The 22095-nt window shown below is 40.8% G+C and overlaps 1 protein-coding gene across 5 annotated transcripts in view; it reads left to right on the top strand.

The window, feature by feature from the left end:
- Window positions 1-237: 237 nt before the first annotated feature.
- The window catches only part of vegfaa (vascular endothelial growth factor Aa), a 48779-nt gene continuing 26921 nt past the window's right edge, over window positions 238-22095 (top strand). For 2 of the 5 annotated variants that reach the window (XR_003833755.1, XM_029452403.1), the window contains exons 1-6: window positions 238-650; window positions 859-957; window positions 2645-2687; window positions 5234-5430; window positions 6379-6455; window positions 6547-6579. Coding sequence is in view for 4 of the 5 variants with exons in the window: in XM_029452403.1 (XP_029308263.1) it covers window positions 630-650; window positions 859-957; window positions 2645-2687; window positions 5234-5430; window positions 6379-6455; window positions 6547-6579 (470 nt within the window). In the remaining variant the exon portion in view is untranslated. Of the gene's footprint in view, window positions 958-2644; window positions 2688-5233; window positions 5431-6378; window positions 6456-6546; window positions 6584-9661; window positions 9794-12016; window positions 14730-22095 lie in introns of those variants that run through there. The other 3 variants (XM_029452401.1, XM_029452402.1, XM_029452400.1) reach the window with 3 other exon arrangements.

The following is a 22095-nucleotide window of genomic DNA, read 5'->3' as shown; positions in this document are numbered from 1 at the left end:
GGTGTTTGATAGGAAAGGTGTTCCTCAGAAGACAGTGATGCTGCAATAAACTGGAATTCCTTTTGCTTACATTAAGTGATACAGCATGGCATGAGTGGAAACCTCTCCCATGAGTTTGTGAGTGAACAGTACGTCAAGTCCCCCCCACCCCATCTACCATTGGTTCCTCCCAGCCGCCCCGCCTCCAGTAATAAGCCTGCTGGCCGCTGATGCCGGGCCACTTTATTAACGCATGAACTACAGCAGCAGCCGCCAAGAGGAGACAGAACGCGAGAGAGACTGGTACCGCTGCTGTGTCGGGGACAATCTGCTGTCGATGCTCCACCGAACATCTTAAAGAGAGAAGAGAAGCCGAGGCGCAGCACAGTCAATAAGAAACACTACAAGGGAGGTTTGCGAAAGAAAGCAATAGGATCACTTTATACCGGCAAACAGTGCCTGCAGTATCCCTCCACACACCCACACCTTCATGTTGTGGGATTAATGAGTGTAAAGAGAGACACCAGTGCGTAAAGTTGATGAGCTGACCCCGTCTCCTGCTTTCAAAGTGAACATTATTCCTGTTACTGTTACCCCGAGGTCCCGGCTCCAGCGTGGATTTTAGAGCCCATCAGTGTCTTTGTCTGTGGATGAGCGAGGCTTGTTGGATGGTAAGCTTTCCAGCGGAGCGTGGCTGGGATACATTGGAAGGGTCCCTGTGAACGTGCCACATGCGTGTGGAAGATATGGATTTGCTTTTGCTATAGCAAAGATTTGCCGCGGTTTTTTAAAAATATTCATTTTTCATTTTTTGACTGTGCGTGCTGTTTTGCTGATATTATTAGATTTTTTTTTTTTTCTACTCTTAAACGACCGCAGAGATTTCAAGGCTCATCGTGCGGAATTACAACCATGAACTTTGTTGTTAGTTTGGTACACATCCTTTTGGCAGCGGTTCTTCACCTATCCACTGTAAAGGTGAGTCTTTGATTGTATATGTTTAGTGTTATTATTAATATTAAGACAAGGGATTCTGGTCTCTAACAGCTCGCTCTATCCTCTATCTCTTTAGATATAATGACTGTAAATGTGTTGCGCAAAGGAAACACTGTGTTCACATGCTTACTGATTAAATACGCAGGGCTAATTATAACAACTGAAAATGTAATGTGGATAAATACATATTTTCTGTCGGCCAAATAGGCTACATCCCAGCTTGCCTGTGTGGGTAAACTATTATAATGTTATGTTCTGTTTGTATCTAAAATTATTCGTCTGACTTTGTCCTTCTTGGTCAAACCTTTAAAAAAGGTTCCATGTTGGACCAGAGTCCATCAAAAATCAGTGAGTTATGATTTGCTTTGTAAGTGCAAAGATATGAACAAAAGGCTCTTTTGATTCTTTAAAACAGGTAATTCTGCATGTATGTTGTTCACCACAAAGTAGCTCACTGGGTGTAACAGTGAGAATACGTCATAAAAGTTGTATATTTTGATTAAATACATGCTGCTTGCTGGATTATCTCTATGTCAAATTAAATAGTGACTGATAAGATTCCCTAAAAGTGTATTTACTTTACGTTTTACTTTTACTTTTCATTACTAATATGGACAATATTTTTCGGAGAGTATGCATTAAACTGTGAGATTTCTGAATGGAGTTCTGCTTGACGCGCCTTCACCAGAGCTCAGTAATGAGTGTAGTTTTTATTCTGTACAGTCAGTCCTCTCAGATATTCAGCCGCAGGGTTTAGTCATGTTTTTCTCACGGTTATCCGGAGTGTGTGGAAGCTGAGACCCGGTTTCTCCTGTCCTGCCGCCCTGCAGGATGCCCACCTCGTTCCCACACAGGCCGATCCGCTTTCTCACGCAATATCTCCACCGGTTACAGCAGCCACATAAGGTGAACGGAGCTTTGCCAGGGGTGCTGATTCGCCAACGTCTTTTACAATCAAAATAAAGGCCGGTTCCTGTTGCTCCTTTCAAAATAAAACTAAGCCATATCCCAGAAATTCAACAAATTGGATTTAACCACTTGACATGAATGCATGTAACAAAATGTTTTTTTTGTTGCATATATAGGAATATGTTGGAATATTGTTAGGGCTCCTTGCTTTTATCTTCAAATGATTAAACTCGAGCGTAGAAGTAAACCTGTAGGCTATGGGTATACAAACCAGACTTGTTGTCAATTTTAATTAAATGTAGTTATCCTTTTGATTATCATACATTACATTAACCTAGCTGCAGCGCTTTTATTTTGAAAGTAAATCAGCCTTGCTCCTTAGCTGCGTGTTTGTAGCTTGACATGGCTGATACATCTGACTGCACTTGTTAACAAGCAGAGATATAAAAGTGAATAAGGCCTATAACAACACGTGTGACACATTTATTCTGATATACATCATCTTTATGATTGTACACTTTAGTCATGGTAAGTAGTTTGATCAGACTGGTGATTTGGCTTCTCGTGGATCATCTTTTGATTTATGTTTTTAAGAGCTGAAAAAAAAACATTTATGTACTTTGATGTACTACAGATGAGTATAGTAAAAGTTAACAAGCTATAATTTGGATTTGTTTTATGGTGATGACATTTTTATAGGGGCAGTGCTGCATGCAGATATGAAATATTTAACACCTGGTCTGATGTGCATCTCTTACAGACTGCCAGCATTAACAAGGAAGTGGAGAAGAGTAAAAATGAGGGTAAGTTTTCTACAGAGCTGTCTAATTTAAAGACTTCTTTTCCTCAGTGTGCAGGCCAGATGAACAGAGCCGCCTAGTGGACATGTGAGGAACATGTGTATCTACTCTGCCTAAGACTTACTTTATTTCTTTAAAGGTTTGATACATGTAGGGGGGTTTGTTCCTTAGCATAAGCTGAGTGGGGATTGTTTTTCTGTACAGAGCAGATAGGAATCAAAGTGCTCAGCAGTGAAAGGTCTCACTCAGGACTTTGGAGTCGCCATAAAGTGCTGCAGATTTCAAAACAAGAGTTTATGTGAGAGAAAAGGTAGTGAGTGCCTCCACAATAACTGGAAGTTGTTACAGTTTTTGTGTTTCGTTTTTTTCTACCAATCTATGGTGGAAGAACACAGTCAATACATGAGCAGACATTCAGCCTTGGTTCAATGCCATACTCATGTTTACTTGAAAGTAATACTGTTGTACTGAGGCCAAGGTTGGACCTGTTGGTTGGTGATGGATGGAGACACGGATTAGTCGCTACAAGCAGCACCACTGGATGGGTTGTGTGGTTGTTGAGAGTGTTTGTAGAGGAGCAAGAAGTGTCATCTGCATGCTGCTGACCTTCTCACACCCACAGTGTCAGAGATCATAGCACCTGTCAAGAGCTGTCACTTACATTGTGGTAAGACAGTGGTGTGGTTGGTCCTCATGGAGATCTCTGAACCGTTATTGATACAGATAATATTGGTACGTACACATGAGGAACTATTTGGCGTAGCTGGATGGTGCTCAACTCAACTTATGCTTCTCTTTTCTGGGCCTTTCAACCACATCTCACAATCTCCATCATGATTTTGCTCAGTTTTCATGCAGATGGCTCATCGTTTGACTTAAGTATTTATCTTTGGTCATGTGATAATGATGATGAGATTGAAAATCCTTGAAAAAAGTGAATGTGGACCTTGAGTTAAGACTTTTCTGATAGTCAAAAGCCAATGCCCTATGCTGATTGTGATTAAGTAACACATAGGGCAGTACAGTGAGGCTCATTGATGTGTATCTAATAGTGTTTGGACATCAATAGTGCTCTATGGCACAGAGGAAGATGATATATCAGACCTTGATACACACGCAAAACTCGTTAGTGGGATACATTCACTGTTGTTCTGGGTTTTGTTATTACATTTGTTGAGTAAAAGACACTTGTAGAGTATCACCAGAGCAACTGTTAAAGGATGATGTTACACAGAGCAAATGTTTGTAATCCTAGTTAGGAGGTAGAACCAGTTGAGTGACTTGACATGAACCAAATCCACCCAGCAGGTGTTAATGTTTTAGCTGCTCATGTCCTCTGCAGCCAAAACTGAAGATTTGATCATTATAGAGCTGGAGTGATACATGGTGGTAATACATTTAGTTTTTATTTAGAAACGGCTTTCAGTGAGGTCCACCTTCGACACGATGAAGGTTACCTCTGACCCTAGCCAGTCAACATGAAGGTATTATTACAGTATAATTATTGATATATCTGATGTATCACCAAAGAGCTTCCATTGTGACGTGAGAGTACTTTATTCCACGGTCTGTAAAGGCAACTTGCCTCATCATGTCTCTGCTAAAGTTACCACATTCTCAAGCATCAATCTGGGTATTATTTGCAGCATTTTGGAAACATAATCATAAAGCTAATACAGTCCGTCTGCAGCATTAGTCCAGAGGCAGAGCTTGCACAGGGGTGGGCTTCCTGAGGTCACATGTCAGAGATGAACCCTGGCACCACAGTGCCTGAGGTCATGGCTGCTCTGACAAACCAGGGTCAGGAGTAAGCTGGGGGTCTCTGGGAACCTAGTCTAATGGACTGTGGGACGGATTATTCTGGGCTGCACAGGGAATAGAAATACAGAGAGGGCTGGCAGGTCACTCAATTAGTTTCTTTAGGTCTTGAGCTTTGTGTTATAGGGTTCTGTCTGACATCGTAATCTAAACTCTGTTATCAACTTTCTGTTCTTGATCTTCAAATATTACTTGCTTGTGTGTCATGTTGTAATGCAGTTTTGCTTTAAATATGTACAGACTTTGCTGCTATATAGTATATATCTGTATCCACCTGCAGTACATATACCTTAATTCCACTGTCAGAAGTGTTGCTTCTCGAAGCCAGCTGTGTAGCCTCTGAAATAATCCCTAAAGTATGTCATTCCATTTAAGATCTATTTCACTCTTCTGTCACATGGTATTGAGTTGTCTACCTCTAAATGTGGGTTTCTTGTATTTTGTCATTTTGTCTTCTTGACATTTCTTTTACTTTTGCACACAGTACTGGGAGTCAAACATGTCATATCCATTTCCACCAAATGATTGGCAGGCTGTTTTCATCTCTGCCAGTTTGACATAGACTCATTTACTTTTTCAAGAAACAGTTAAGATTTCTGCAAGCAGGCAATGGTGAAAGATGTAGAGTCGATCCATTATTACATAAAGCTGTTCTACTCACCTTTTGCACTGGCTATAAAGATGATGACGATGATGAAAATATGATCAATCTTCTTGTCTTTTTTTTTCAGTTATCCTTCTCACAGAAGTCATCACCAAGAGTTTATGTCAGCCCAGGGAGATGCTGGTGGACATCTTCCAGGAGTATCCGGAGGACACAGAACACACCTACATTCCTTCCTGCGTGGTCCTCAACCGCTGCGGAGGCTGCTGCACTGACGAAGCAATGGAGTGTGTATCTACGGAAACCCGCAACGTCACGTTGCAGGTGAGCCCAGGGGAAGACCACATTCACAAAATGATCCTTTGTTGAACTTAACTTGTGAAAAAAAAGACATTTAAATCATCCGTGGTCAACTATGGGACTTCATGGTAGCACTTAAGCTATTACTCTGAACAATATTGTTAAAGTTTATGATCTGTTAATTGTAATTTGTGAACAGATTGTATTCATTCAAGGGTACAATCTAAAGGGAATTTTTATTTTTTATTTACACATACAAGTTCATTCTTGACAATGGAACTAGTTGTTTGACAGAATAATCTTCACATAACGTCCATTTTCAACCACAGCTCATGGTCTTCCTCAGCAGATGGACTTTGCTTAGTTGTTATGGCTCAGTTGTCATCACGTGTGATCTAAGTATGGAGTTACATGTTATCACTTGACTGAATTTCCATAGCAGGTCACATTTTGACAGCTGATCTATCGCCACTTAAACTGAGCAAACTCCAACCACTGGTGAAGACCATGACATTGAGAGTTCCAGAAAAAGCTAGTAAGAGGAGTTTGTGTTAAGATAATTTTGTTGAACCTCAAATCTAAAAATTTGAGAGCACAAACATAGGGTAAGGTTTAGTAGCTCCTTGTTATTCTTAAACATGCATTATGAAAAGGGGTTTTGAGGCCAAGGTTTTGTTTTTGTTCACTGAGAGACAAACTATTTTTCCAGAAGCAGAGCAGAGAAAGTGAGGCGGCAAGGCATCTCAGATATGTTGTTTACCTCGACACACTGTGTTTACAGCCATGTCTGTGTGGTCAAAACATCTCCCTTCCTCCAACAAGGCTGGCTGTTTGGCTGGAGAAGTATAGGGTCGTAAAGTAATACAGACAGGTCATGTCTTGGAGCCATTTGGTTTCAGAGCGGTCAGGGTTACAAAAAGTCATGTTGATGTTTAATCTAAATCGTGCCTTGTTTTGTCCTCTCTCTTCAAGGTAATGCGTTACAGACCAATGGTAACGCAACATACTATTCACTTAAGTTTCACAGAGCATCAAAAGTGTGAATGCAGGTAAGAGACTGTACACCTCACACACAGTGACAGTGCTGTACAAAAAATAAAAGCAAAAAACTAAATCATTGTGCTCTTTTTTTCATTTCAGACTAAAGCCAGAGGTTCAAGCAAAGAAAGAATAGTAAGTACGTGTTCTGTTTTTTCTGTTTTGTTATCTGTTCGAAGGGTTTCTGGGGGGGTACTGGTTTAGCTGTGAAAGAGACATTTAGTGTCTTTGACTTTGGTTGGTGGCGTGTTGTACTGGAACCAGCAGAGCTCTGCTAACAGACTCATAGAGATGCATTCTGACTCTGTCTTCGTGTTGAGATGCACACTCTTTGTGAATTTGTTCAGCCATAGATTATTGAACAGCGGTGAGACAAAACATTGGGGCTCCTTCTTGTAGTGACAGCATTATTGTTAATTTGGGGTAAATATTTGATACACTTTTTTAAAACTTTGTTTTTTTATTTAACACCAAAGCCCTCAAATTAAATGTTGTCTAAACACAACATGGGAGAGAACCTTCAAACTATTTTCCCTAAAGTGGCCAAATTGAGATTTACTGTAAATCAGGAACTATCAGAACAAAGAATAAGGAAATAAGATTACAAATTAAATTTCAGCTTCAGTTTTGGACAAGTTATTCTCTGTGCTACTTACACGATTTGGTCGGTACCAAATGCATATTAAGTTTCACTACCCACTTCTAGCTTTTTGAACTTTGGTTAATATGCACAGACTTAGAAATAATATATTTCAGTTTCAGTGTTCCTTTCAATTCAGTTCAACAGAAAGAGACCATGTGTGGTGATGCTAGAATTTAAGAAGTCAAAAGTATATCATCCAACTCAAAGTGTACCATCATGTTTCCATGATGTTGGAGGTGGAGAGTAGATCCTTCAGATCTTCCGCCTATCTTTACAGGGCTCTCACACTTTGAGCATGCTCTTTTTATGGCAGCGGGTTTAGTACTTTATGGTACGGCTATAACAGCGTGAGTGATTGAGGCGTTGCCGGCCGGCTTCAGACCACCCGCTGCTGTCTGCACACTGACTCCAGTTGCACAAACCTGACCCTCGGCCCTCGGCTACTTCCCCAGTCTAATCATAGCAACAGGTGTCATGCAGTTAACCTCTTTTTATTTTTAGTGGTGTAAATAGAGGATGAGCTCGGAGACGAGCTGAAGTGTCGCCGTAGATTGAGAGAATTCACTCACTGTCACGGTTGACATAGGGCTGTGTGTGTTTGACACATGCATGTGGTTTGTGTCTTGAGGCTTTTCAGCAGTAGGTCAGCTTGTTAATTGGATAAGAGGAGTGCATGTGTTCAGATCTGTGCCTTGGCGGGTTAAAACCTGATGGATTGGTGGAGGAGAGATTGGATCATGTTAGCTAAGTCAAACCCGCTTGTCATGGGACTCAGCTGAGCTTCGTCCAGCCTTGTTGGATGTCTGCCTGTCAATGCGCACGTAGGCATGTAGTAGTTAGCCCTGTGGCAGGGTGGAGTGGAGGTGCTATAAAGAGGAACATACACCTTGATACACCTTGCCCAGTCCCATGGATATATCGACCCCTGCTAATAAGGAGATCAGATTAGGGCAGATGTTCTGTTAGTTGGTTACCTCCTGTTTGGCTTTATCAGCTATGGCTTGAACCCTGCATGACAGTCCCTACATCTGCTCAGGTGTCTCCATCTGTCTGTCCGGTTTGTAGGGCAGAAAGCCAGAGACACCAGCAGGATTATTTAGGCCTGACTCAATGCTACAGTATGTCTGGGCATGCTACTTTTCTTGATGGTTTGGTGCCAAAGAACATTTTAGTGTCTTCTAAATTAACCTTTTCTACACAGGTTCCATTTGTTACCTGTGTTCTTTTTACATCTGCAACAAGATGTCACTCCATTTCTATGGCAGCAAAATTAATTTCCCATGGCCTGTGTCCCACTATCTCTATGAGAAATGGTTATCTTTAAGGCTGTCTGCTGGCCTGTAGTGTGCTGCACTGATAAGTGCTTGCTGCTTCTACCTTCTGTTGGGTTTTTTATCTGTTGCCATGTTTGCTTTTGTTTCAGATGATAGATGGCCACAGCTACAGTTGCAGTAGAACAGAAGTACAGACACATGTGTAGAGCTTAAGCTCATTGTAGCCTTGAGAGGTTCATAGATAAGTTCTGCTTTGGGTTGCTCTGCTCCTGTTTTCAAACAGGAGGTCTAGGAGGTGATACAGAATTGATCCTGCTGATTGGATGTGTGTTATTCAACACAAAATCAGTTGTAAAAGACAAAGCATAGTTCCTTTTCACCCCATAGCAGCTACTGTTACATATCTAGTTCTGTCCTTGTTGTGTCTCTGGTGTGACCTTCCATCTCATAAGCTGAGCACTGTGACAGATAATGCAGCAACTATAGTGTCTACCTCAACATCAAAATATTAGATGTTCATTTTTCATCTCCGTGCGCCTTCTATGGGTGACCCTGCTGCCTCGGTCACATTGGTCAAAGGTAACCTTTAAGGACTTATTATAAAGTATTGGGTGGAGTTGGCTCAGTTTGCTTTGGCAGCGTCTGCTTGTTTTAAGGTTCTGCAAACAAAAATTGTCATGTAAATTTCAATATGCTATCCCACAGCATTGAAAGATGACAATGCAAACTCATTGAGTGCACCCGATTCATTAATGCATTTGAACATGAAACCCCTTAACCTTTTTACAGCACATTAAATTATGAAAACAAAATTCTGTTTGCCTAATTAGCTAAACCTTTGATGACACCTTCTGGTGTAGGACGATGTCACCACTGAAGATTCATTGATTTCCAGAAAGTGATTGTTCTTTAATTATAAAGTCACGGTCATGGTGGCACACTACTTACTGCAGAGCTTCTTTAACCTTGTGATTCAAACACAGCATCAAACATGATGTCTGTATAATGGCCTTGTGTCGTTCCTGGAGCAGATCGTTCCAAGCTTCATTTATACAGGTGCTAAAGGGCACGAGGATGCCAGAGTTGATGGATTAGTCTAATTGCTGAAATATCAAATCCAAGCCACAAATCCTGTGTGTAAATAGTATTGTCTTTACCAAGCGATGTCAGTGAGGGGTGGGTTGGGGTGTGAGGAGGGGAGGATAGGGATGTTGCATGAGTGTCTGTGTCTGCCCTTTCTGCAGAATTCGCTCTATAGCTTAGATTTCTCTCTGTCTCTCCCTTTTTGCTTCCCTTGCAGCCACTGTGCGCCTTGCTCAGAGAGAAGGAAGCGCTTGTTTGTGCAGGACCCTCTCACCTGTAAATGTTCCTGCAAATTCACACAATTAGACTGCAAGTCCAGGCAACTTGAGTTAAACGAAAGAACTTGCAGGTTTGTTTACCATACATACACGATAAACAACGTGCCTTGAAACCCCTAATTCTCCCCCCCACCTGTCTACCCATCTCTGTGCTTCCAGCAAAGATTGATTTCCTGCTGAGAAATGCATGCTTCTCTTTGCTTTTTGATGTTGTGCTGGTGTGTGTGGGAATGTGGCAGTTCCGTGCTTCTCTGTGCTTGCATTGTTTCAGACTGTTCAGATGTTTTTATGTTACCACTGAAATGTTGATTTAATCCAGTCTGAATGTTTAAGATGCTACTGCTTGCATGCCACGATGTTATTCCGTTCAGATTTAAAACATCTATTATAAAAGTGTGGGTTAGGGTTAGAAACTCCCAAACTTGAAGTTAGAAATGAATGCAAGGTTTTTCTTAGTTCAATAAGTGATCATGTTTTAGCTAAATGATAAAAGCCATTATGTAAAGGAAAGGCTTTTAGGGTTTGTATGAGCCGAAGAGGATTGCTCCAGCCCATGGAGGAGTAAGTAAACTTTTAAAGGGTTGGTTCACCCTTATTGTGTCACTTACCTCTGGTGATATCTAGCTTTGCAGAGTTTTTATTTTTTCAGGTTTTATGAAATCCACTTACTGCCACCCTAATATAATAAAGCTGAATGCAATCTCATTTGGGAAGGTCAAAACATTGAAAGATTAATGCAGAAATTGTTTCTGCATTATTCTTTACAATCCGCAGATGTCACTGTGAGTAATTTGCATTGTGAATATTCCTTCAGTCGATAGTAATTCCAATACAAATTGAATAAAAATGTCATTTTTCAGGACTTCCTGATTGCCGATAGTTTAAGGAGATATCACATAAATGCCCCCCAGTTTGATTCTGTCCACAGACCTTTATTGTATGTCACACCCCAATCTCACTCACTCATTGATTCCTGTCATTGACCTCCACTATATTGGGGTGAAGGCAGAAATTTCAGAGACAGTTTGCGTTAAATTAATTCTTAGCTACATAGATGACTAGATAGAGTTCTTTATTAATCCTGGTGGCAAATTTTACTTTGACAATTCATCCTTGACAAAGGAAATAGAAAACCTGACAAAAATCTGAACTCACGGCCCACTTACTACCTTTTTAAGTCCCAGAGCTTTCACGGTCTTCATCAGTGGATAGATTTTGCTCAGTACTCTTTACTCATACAGAGCAAACTCCTTTTGCTGCTGAAGACCTTGAGAGAAGGCTGAAAGCCCTTGAGGGGAAAAAGTAAGTTAAGTTTCATGAGTTTTTTTTTTTTAAAGAAAAAAACACCAAATTGGAGATACAAGGTTTTAATGCCAGTGATAAAATATGAATCTATCTGTGAGGGAGGAGATTGTTGCTCTGTTACTAGTAGACAAAGAGTCAAAAAACAATGTCAGGGGTTTCCATGATCATACATTTTGGCAAAGGTTTGCAGGTGATCGTGTTCATGCTGCTTACATGTCACATGTACTGCCTCCTAGTCATGTGTGTCATTTTGATGAGTAAAAAACCCTCAAATACTAATGAGTGGAGTGAAACTCATCACGCCGACTGTTTGAAGCACCAAATAGAGCGGTGCTGGGACTGCTGCCCCCTCGTTATCAAGGTGTCACGACCTCTCCTGACCCAATCACTTCCATGACCTCTCACCCCCGAGGGACCCCCCACACTGCTTTGGATTTACAGAGCCACACACTTCTGGGTGAAGTGACCACTGACATGATTCCAATTTGTTACTCAGTGTTCAGGAGAAATAGTGGAGGGGACCTAAGGACGGGGTGTGTGTGTGTGTGGGGGGGGGGGGGGGGGGTCTGGTGCCTGTTCACCCAACCACTCCACCCCACCCCCCAGTTCCAGCTATAACCCAACCCCTGAAACCTAAGCTGCCAGAAAACATAGTGACATAAGAATTCAATTTGAAGTTTAAATCAAGTGTTTTGCTCAATTTCGAAGGGCAAACCTTTAAATAAAAATATTTATATATATATATATATATATATATATTATATTATATATATAATAAAACATTTATATACAGCAGAAACCCCCCCCCCCCCCCCACACACACACACTCTCCACTTCTGCTTCTTGTTTTGCCCTTGTCTCTAAATAATCCCTTATTTTTGCATGGAGCAATGTTGTGTAAGAAATGGTGTTCATCATGTTCTGTGAGACGAGGCTGTACAAAACCAATGTGCAGTCACTTAACCAGATTTTCATCTTGTCTTCGACAGATGTGATAAACCGAGAAGATGAGACCAGCAACACTGTTATGAAGGAGTTATTTTCTTGGCTCAGCACTTTGAAACCTGAGGATGCATTCCCTGCAAGGACACACAATGACAACGCAAGACAGGACATTCTTAACGCAGTTCTTGCCACTTGCCACTGATTTCCGCCTAAAGATATTAATATATATGTACATATACTATAAGTACATCGACAATGTGTATTGCTGCTACATAAAAAGACACTATTTAAAGCGAAACGAATGCGCCACTGGCGTGTGAATGGAAAATGTTTCAGTGGTGTTCTGCTCATGGGTAGAATTGGTAGAAGAAATCTGTTATTTGTATGTAACATTTCACTGGATGCTGGTCTGCTGTGGATATGAATCTCTTAAAATATTTCTTAGTAACAAAAACGAGCAGTGCAGCAGAAGCCGAACTCACCTCCGAACTCTGACAGAAGAGAGACTAAGGGGAGATGGAGGGAGGACGAAGAGGAGGAGGAGGGGGAGGAACGCCTGTTGTACTTGAACTGAATTACAGGTCCAAGGACTGTTTCCCTCTGTGACATGATGTGAAGCTTTGTCCCCACTGTATGGACTGACTCCAGCCGGTGTGAAAATACACCTTCAAAGTCTCTCGGAGTTTCCTGAAGTGACTGTGGATGCAGGTTATGTGCCGTGGTGACGGATAATGTGAAGATGACCTTCTTTCCTTATGGAAGGGTTACGTGACGATGGCAAGAGCTGAACTAAAGCGAAGCTAATGGTGAAGTTTTAGCTAGTAAAAAGATTTTATTAAACAAAATAAATAAATGTTAGGGTTTGTGTAAGGCCTATCCCTAAGTATGGCCAAGTAAACAACGTTAATGTTGGACTTAAGGGTAGGACAAGAGTTAGGAAGTCGAAGTTTCCAACATAAAGGTAAGAAACCACTACCTGTTTCTGGTCCTGCCTCCTTCATGTAACCCTTCCCCGACGGGAAAACAGATGTGCACAGAGTTAATTATTTACATTATGAGGTATTGTGTTCCTTTCACAAAATGTCTTGAGACCAGGTTGTTTAAAGGGATATTTCTGTAGGTATATATGGAGACAAGTTAGACAGACTGATCACAGGTCAGATCAGCACCTCACTGTAGAAATCCGCAACCTTCCAGTTTCCTTATTTAATGGCTTTGTGTGTGTTCCAAAGAAATAGTCAGGCATCCACACCACAGTAGTTCACCCTAAACGATCTGTATATACTTACTAGAAATCCCTTTGTCTAGTACACTACATTTAATTTATAGAATATGCTCAGTATTCTGTATTCTGATATTTATATGCAGTGTTAAGGTTATTTTTTTTTATTGTTTTCAATCTGTCCGGAGATTGAATGGAGAACATGTATGACTGTAGACTCCTTTTTTTGTGGGGAAAAAGGACTGAAAGACAATGCTTTGACATTCCTGATTTAAACTAAAGCTGTGTTTCTCACCAGCTAGAGGTGGATCATGGTGGGCCTGTTGACCGATAGAAACCCCAGCCACCAACATGTGCGTGAATGATGCGCCAACACAGGTGTTTTTCATTTTGGTCTGGGCCGATGGACATGTGGTTTTGCACTTGTGGGCCCAAAGGCACGTCATATGGAGGACTGAAGTCGTCTCGTTGCTGCTACTCAGCTCGGACCTAATTTAGTGAAGAATGTCCAATCAGACAGGCCTCTAGTCTGACGGTGGTGAACTGGCACAGTGTTTTCTCTAACTCCAACCCTTACATAACCACCTCATTCGCACGTAATACACTGATGTGTGGTTCAGTAGGATACAGCCACTTACTGCAAATGTAAACATTTCCTTTGATGCTAAACTGTTAACATATGAGAAGAAGACCTTCATCATTGATGAGACATAATAGAGGAAGAAATAGGATATAAAGTTAAGTTATGTTGGAAGGTACATATTTTATTGTGAAGGATAAAGAAACATGTTACAATAAGAACATTAAAAAAAATACTATACATATGTTATATAAGATAAAATCATTTGAAATAAGTTAAGGTCACTGTAATACAGTATGTGCCTCCATATATTGTGTATATTATTTTAAATATGACCATGAGAAAAATAATTTAGTTCTGACATTCATCCCAGTTCTATGGAGCCTGGCAGGTGCCGGGGTACTCATGTCCGGTATGAAGACATATGAAATTATTATTTATTTGAAGGAACGGATTACTTATTTGTGTGCACTATTAATTAAAAGGTGTGAACTCCTAATTGTACTACCTGCGAGGCTCTGTACAATATGTCAGGAATGGTCAGAAGACGGGTCAAGACTCAAAGTCAGTGATTCTGACTTCAGACTCAGATTTTAGTCCTTATTCCACAGTATAGTGACCCAAGACATATTTCATGAATCCTACCTGTGTTTCTATTAGTGCCAGCTGTACCACTGCTGTTCATGTGAACTGACCTTCTGTGCTGCCACCCTCAAACTTGAGGCCTGAGAGTGTGCTCACTGAGACATGCTGCTGGCTCAGTGAGCACACTCTCCAGTTCTCAGAACATTCTATTTGTATTTAAATGACAGACTTGTTCTTGAGTTTGTACAGCCACATATTTTTTAGTATATTTTCACATTAATATATTTATTGGTGCTGTAAAATGTTTTACAATATTAATACTCTTTTTGTTTTTAGTGTAAGTATTAAAAATATTTATTTTGAAAAACAATGTTTGGAAGATTATTTTTGCAGTGTGAAAATGATGGTGTCAGATACAGGTGAGTGAAACCTAACAGGACAGATGGGACATGTTTCACACCCTGCTACATCAGTAGGAGACAAGATGTGGCCTCCATGTGTAGAACTGTCTGTGGTCTGAATTGCAAGATATTTCTAAGAATTATTTATTGATATTTGTTAAATGTATTTGTGATTTAAACTGGTTGGGATTACATCACCATTTCTCTATACTTCTCACCTGGACCTTTCCTTCAGATGAACACCAGCATGGATAAAAGCTGGAGGAAGCGCAAAAGTGGTTTAGGGTGTAGTAAAGCACAATATAAATGCAGTCCATTTACTAATTACTGGGTATGTGCAGTAAAGGGATGAAGGAACGTGTATTTCCTGATCTGTTCAACCTCACAGAGGCATTTAAGTCTTACTTTATGTTTTCATGTATGTTGTGGTTCATGCTTAGATTGCAGCTCAAGAAGTCCTCAGCACTTTCACAACAGATTAGGCATTAATGTCATACACAAGTATTGAAGCACTTCAGAATAGCAGATTTGAGGCAGTGCTGGGTCTGTGCTGCTAAATACTCAGAAGAATGCTGCAAATCATTTGATCTGTGATTGAAGGGAATTATTTATTTTTTTATCAGTCCAACGTTGCCCTCATATTAACTAGAGTTTGGCTATACTTTCAAATGCTCCTTGACTAATGCCACAGACAAAAGGGAAGCTAGGACCGAGATATCTGTCATACTATATATTTGATTAAGATACATTTCTACTAACATGCAGTACATTTCTCAGAGTACAATTAAAGGGGCATCCGTCTGAAAAGTGAAGCCAATGCAAGTGCCTTAAACCTGCATTCTTTCTAATGACCAGCAGGGGGGCAACTCCACTGGTTGTTAAAAAAGTCTGGCTATATAGAAGTCTATGAGAAAATGACCCTACTTCTCACTTTATTTATTACCTCAGTAAACATTTTCCGGACAAGTTTATAGCCTAAATCTCTAGTTACAAGTCTTCTTCAGTTAAATAGATGATAAAACAGAGTATGCTTTATTCGGTTGTACTAAAACAAAGGTAGCGTTTCTCAATGGGGTCATTCAGAGAACGTCGGGGGTGCTGGAAGAATATTAAATTAAGGTGTTTCTTGGAGTGTGTGTGTCTATTTTTTAATGCCAGTTAACCTCTTAACGGGTGGACGGCCCGCTGGCGTGCATATTTACACTCGTTTACTTTAGACAAGGTTTTTGATTGTTTTCTATTGTACGACTTCTCTTCTGTCAAATATGACATTGTGTTTATTATTTCTTCAATGTGTTTGAGAGATTTATTAATTTATTCTTTATTTGTAACATGGCTATATGGAAATAAATAGTGTTTTGAAGTAAAAATCTAAACATGTAAACAGTAAACATTATTATTAATGTATATACATATATATAATATATATATATAGCCCAGAAATATGTTATGTTGTATGTTATGGTTGAGGAGCTATTCCTGATTCAGTTTGGGGATGATATTTTCCTAGGATAGCACTAGCGTTTAAAAGGTTCAATTGCATCTGAAACAGCCATAATAGGGTTGCCTTTGCATCTAAATATAGCTGTAACTGACTAAGAGTCTATTTATATTAAGCAGATTTAATATTTATTTTTTTGTTAAACAATATCTTTAGTGAAATTTTCCCCACATCAAAAGACACAAATCATTACAAACATCATCAGACATCAGCTTTAATATTTGTTGAAGGAGATTTGAAAGCCCCGAGTTTGACTTCTCAGTAAATACTAAGATGGATATTTTGGTTTCTAGTTTACTCATTCCACCCCTGGCAAGCGGAAAGTCATCTTAAAATATTCAGCCCCATCACTGTTGACACAGTCACTCTGTTTCCTTCACGCAAAAGCTGTCACATAAATCAGTCAGAGTTCATGAATGGACTGAATGATGGAATGAGGAACACAGAATAGGGAAATAGGAATGTGTGTGTGTGTGTGTGTGTGTGTGTGTGTGTGTGTGTGTGTGTGTGTGTGTGTGTGTGTGTGTGTGTGTGTGTGTGTGTGTGCGTTTGCACTATTACATTGAGGAGGAGGAGGAGGAGGGACAGAGATTACAGACAGCATTTTCCACTCCCTCCTGTCTGTGTGGTGTAACCTGCCTCAGATTTTCCTAAGTAATGATTTAAGTGGAAAGTCAACGCTTGGGAAACTGTCTTGCTGCAGCTTGGGACTGCAGACTTTGGAGATAGCTGCTCATTTTCCTTCCATAAAAACAGCTATTTACTGGGTTACTGGGTCATAAGAAATTTAACTGTATGAACTATATTGAATGGGACAGTTGAAGGATGTTTCATTGACTTTCCTATTTGTAACCCAAGCTCTATATTTCCTTAGATGATGTCTTGACAATGTGGGAATTATTGAAGATAAGCACACACATAACTAACATTAAATGTAATTTGTGTTGCAATTGATATCATTGCTGTAACAAATCAAAGGTTTATCCCATACTGATTTAATAATAACTTTTACTTTTAATGTATGTATGTACACATATTTCTTATCACTGTTGACTTTGACACTAGATTCAGCAACTGTTCTTACACCCTGGCAAGAAGCGACAAATCTAACAACTGTTTTCAGACAAACAATGTTGAGTTGACTGCCAAGTCATTGAGCAACACGTGGGTCCAGCTGATCCCAATGTGTGCACATTAGGCTGTTGATGTTAGGCCTGCTGATTCCTGCAGGTCATGTTCAGTGAAGCACCCCCTCCACCCAAAGCAGTCTTTAACGAGTACAGTAGGGTCATATACAAATGCCACTATGAATACTGTGTCCTTTATTTCTGCTTTCTGCTGATTCGTAGAGTTTTGTCCTCTGTAGGCTACACCTTCAAAGGATCCACCAATTAAATGACAATATAAATGTGGGACATTTGAACATTAAAATGCACACATCATGAAGAATTAACTTTTTCAGCGCTTGTGCACACACATTTGAATATCTAAATAAGAAGTCAGTTGTTTGTGTGCTGCCTAGATCAGGAAACATGGGCCTGCAAATCTATATTTAAAAAAGGGTTATTCCAGAAACAGTCCCCATTTCTTAATTAGATAATTACACAACCCTAATATTTTCAATATAACTACTTTATATCTAAGAATAGATGTCAAGGCAGCCCTGTAGCTCACTTGGTAAAGTGGCCCTTTGTAGGTGCCCTCTTCTCTCCCTTTCCTGTCTATCTATCTGTACTATACAATAAACTATGTTGCTCTTATATTTTCAATGTTCTGAGTACCATATTTTTCCTTGGTTGTATTAGGTTGGAGGCAGACATCTTAAATCTATCTCTAAAGCTATCTGCATGGATGGATACCAGTAGAGTGAAGTAAGAAATATATTTTGTAATTTGAGAGAACAGCTCAGTTGTAGCTTTGGTCTTTGGCCAATCAGAAGATGAAAGGTCACTGGGCTGTGATTATTAATGAACATGGGATGAAAATATATATCCCATGAGAGAAGTGAAGCAGGAACAGCGCTGCATCTTCAACAAAGAGTATGAGCATGACATCACTGCACTGAAGTCCCCCCGCTTACTGAACCCTGAAGGGCAAACACATTCAGCGTCTGCCGTCATGTCATGGACGACATTACTGAGGGACCGCACACACAGACTGTTATGAGTCCACAAATGAATCTTGTTACTGTGTGAGCAGGCGGATATGAACCGGTAGTGGAACAAGTTGTTACTTTTGATTGATACATCAGCCACAAGTATATAGAACCAATCACAATGTTTGTTTTCAAGGACATCCTGCGTCATACATACAATGTAACGGCACTGAGCAAACGTGGCGAGGAACAACTCAGATACAGTATATATATATATACAGATATACTGATATACTTTTAACTGAACAGAGAGATTAATCTGAAACGCATAGTTGATGTCTCCTTAGGTTGGAGTCAGAAAGTGACAGGTTGAGTTGATTATTGTTAGATTTGGTTTATCAAAGACGCTAACAAAGCAACACGGTGTAGAAACAGGATGAAACACTGTGTTTAACTACAGAGCTCTATGCCTGGAAATGACAACGGAAATAAGCAAGTTTGCCAATTTCACATATCTCATCAACTGCCAGTTGTCTACCAGGAAGTGATTGTTTTTAGTGCAAAGTCACAGTGATTCAGTCTATACTGTATAAATGAAGAGACACTGATGGCTACTGCCGTTCCATTTGCAAATTATCATCTTTTTGAGTTGTAATATCAGCAGAAGAATTATGTACATTTTGAGCTTTGACTATGATGTCAAAACAAACCTTTTTTGGTTTAAGTCTAAATTTAGATTCATATTTTATTTGTCTGTTGGATAAATCTTGTGATACATAAATTACTATGTATACTGGGCTAGCCATGCAGATGGAAAAACCTAATTAAGATGACACATTTTTGTAAAGCAAATGTAACTGCAATAGGAATGTGATGCAGTATGAAAGGCAGCACAGGCCGAAAGAAAATAAAAAACACTTTCAGTGTGCATGTGAGCCTGGCTGGGTGACGGTTTGAGAGTGTGATGTGCTCGTTTGAGATAAGTGAAGGGATGCTGAAGGAACTGAGATAATACTAAGCTCATGCAAACCTCTGGCAAGCTGAGGGCTTCAACTCGCACCGCATCTTATATTCACACGCCGAGACGGTATAGCTCTGTGAACAACTACATTCCGAACATCCATATGGCCTTAATGTTATTGTTAGTGTTTGTGTGTGTCTTGCTTATGTGTGTGTGTTAGAATTGGCAGACTATGGAGGCTGGGAGTTAAACTAATGAGATCCGGGGGCAAATGTGCCTGCATTGTGGTAGATAAGCTATATTAGTCTCGGTTGTGTGCACATACACACATATGCTGTATGCAACCACTTATGTGTACATGCTTACATAAACACACACATGATACAATACACGACCAGAGCAAGATGAAAGCAATCGACGCTCTCTGAAGCCCTTCCCTCCTACTCACTCTTTTTTGAAAAACTGGGATTGCACAAGTCGACCTCTTGCAGTGCTGAGAAGCCTGAGAATTATGAGGAGCTTAGCCACTTCATTTCTTGACCTAGTATGCCCCTGGGCCTCTTAGGGAAACTTCCAGTAGGAGGACCAATAAAATGCAGGGTGCACAAACAGTAAAGTGTAGGGTGATATACGGAGGCCAGTAGGAGTTAAAGGGGGACTCAGCTTTGAGTTCCTTGCCTTCAAAGCCCTCTCCTCAATGACAGTTATTCTCATTTACTGGCCTCCTAAAACTCATCCCTCCTTCCTCTCTGATTTTACTGAACTCCTCACACTAGCCTCATCCATCTCCCCATGCCTGTTACTGCTCGGTGACCTTAACATCCACATGGACTCCCCCACCTGCAAACTCTCAGCTGAATTCTTTACTCTACTGGACAATTTTTCTATCACTCAACGTGTCATCTTCCCCACCCACGACAAAGGACACATCATCGACCTTGTCTGCTCAACAAACCTCCCAGTACTCGACCTCTACCCATGCTCCTTTCCCCTCTCAGACAACAAACTCATACAACTTACCATTGCTTCCCCCACCCCCCACACTCGCCCCCTCAGAGAAATCACCTTCCGTAATCTCCATGCCATCGATCTCCACCATCTCTCTGGCCTGCTTTCCTCTACTCTCCACATGGACACAACCATCACCTCACCCGACAATATTACGAACCTCCTTTCTCCATCCTGTCTACCTCCCTCAACACTCTAGCCCTCCTCAAAAGGAAAACTGTCTCTTTCAACACCTCCTCACCCTGGTTCACACCCACACTCCGCAAAATGAAACAGACTGGCCGCAAACTTGAACATCTCGCCAAACAAACCTCCCTTACAGTCCATCAAGAAGCCTACAAACTCCACCTCACCGCCTACAAAGATTCCCTCACCGCTGACAAGTCTGCTTACCTCTCGACCATCTTCAATTACCCCTCCCGGAACCCCAGAACCATCTTCTCCACAGTCAAAAACTACCGCCCAATCTCAAACCTCCCTTTCCTGTCAAAAACATTGGAACGCATTGTTGCCAAACAACTCCATTCCCACCTCCATGCCAATCACCTTTTTGAACCCCTCCAGTCTGGTTTTCGCCCCTTCCACAGCACAGAAACGGCATTACTCGAGGTCCTCAACGACCTCATCACCTCTGCTGATACCGATTCACTCAACATCCTAATCCTTCTTGACCTGAGTGCAGCCTTTGATACCGTGAGCCATAACATCCTGCTCTCCAGACTCAAGGACATCGGTATCGAGGGTACTGCACTAAGGTGGCTCCAGTCCTACCTGTCCGACAGATCCCACTTCATTTCCCATCACAACCACTCCTCTGCCACAGCGCCAGTCACCCAAGGCATCCCCCAAGGTTCAGTACTCTGCCCCCTCCTTTTCACAATCTACATCCTCTCCCTCGGTCAGATACTCCGCCACTTCAACCTGGACTTCCACTGCTATGCCGACGACACTCAGATCTACCTCAGCACCAAATCCCCCCATAACCCACCCCTCTCACACATGTCTCACAGAAATAAAAAACTCGATGCAACACAACTTCCTCAAACTTAACAGCAGCAAAACTGAACTCCTCCTCATCGGCTCCAAATCCACAATCGACTCCTCACACACACCAAATCTTAGCACCACATCACCCCAGTCCTCAAAGAACTCCACTGGCTGCCTGTCTCCCTCCGAATCAACTACAAACTCCTGGTCCTCACTTACAAAGCCCTCCACTACCTAGCCCCCTCCTATCTCACTGACCTCATCTCCCCCTACCAACCCACGGTCCCTCAGATCCACCTCAGCTGGTCTCCTTTCCACCCCCAAATCCAAGCTGCGCAGCTTTGGAGACAGAGCCTTCTCCAGGGCAGCACCCAGGCTCTGGAACTCCCTCCCCCAAGACATCCGTGACTCTCAGTCCCTCTCCATATTTCAGTCCCGCCTCAAGATGCACATCTTCTCAAGTATCATTTGCTAGCCCCCTGTTAACCGTATTATTATTATTATTTTTATTTTTATTTATTTATTTATTTTTCCTTTTCTCTTTCCCTTTCTTCCCTCGTCCTAACCCCTCCCCCCACTTCCCCTACTATTGTAAAGCGGCTTTGAGGTCCCGAAAAGCGGTATATAAATTCAATTTATTATTATTATTATTATTATTATTATTATTATTATTATTACTATTATTATTATTATTATTATTATTATTATTATTATTATTATTATTATTATTATTATTATTATTATTATTATTATGTGAAGTAAAACCTGATGGACCTCTTTTTT

This window comes from Cottoperca gobio, chromosome 16, assembly GCF_900634415.1.
Source record: "Cottoperca gobio chromosome 16, fCotGob3.1, whole genome shotgun sequence".
Classification (NCBI taxonomy): Eukaryota; Metazoa; Chordata; class Actinopteri; order Perciformes; family Bovichtidae; genus Cottoperca; species Cottoperca gobio.
This window is presented reverse-complemented; position numbering and strand designations above follow the sequence as displayed.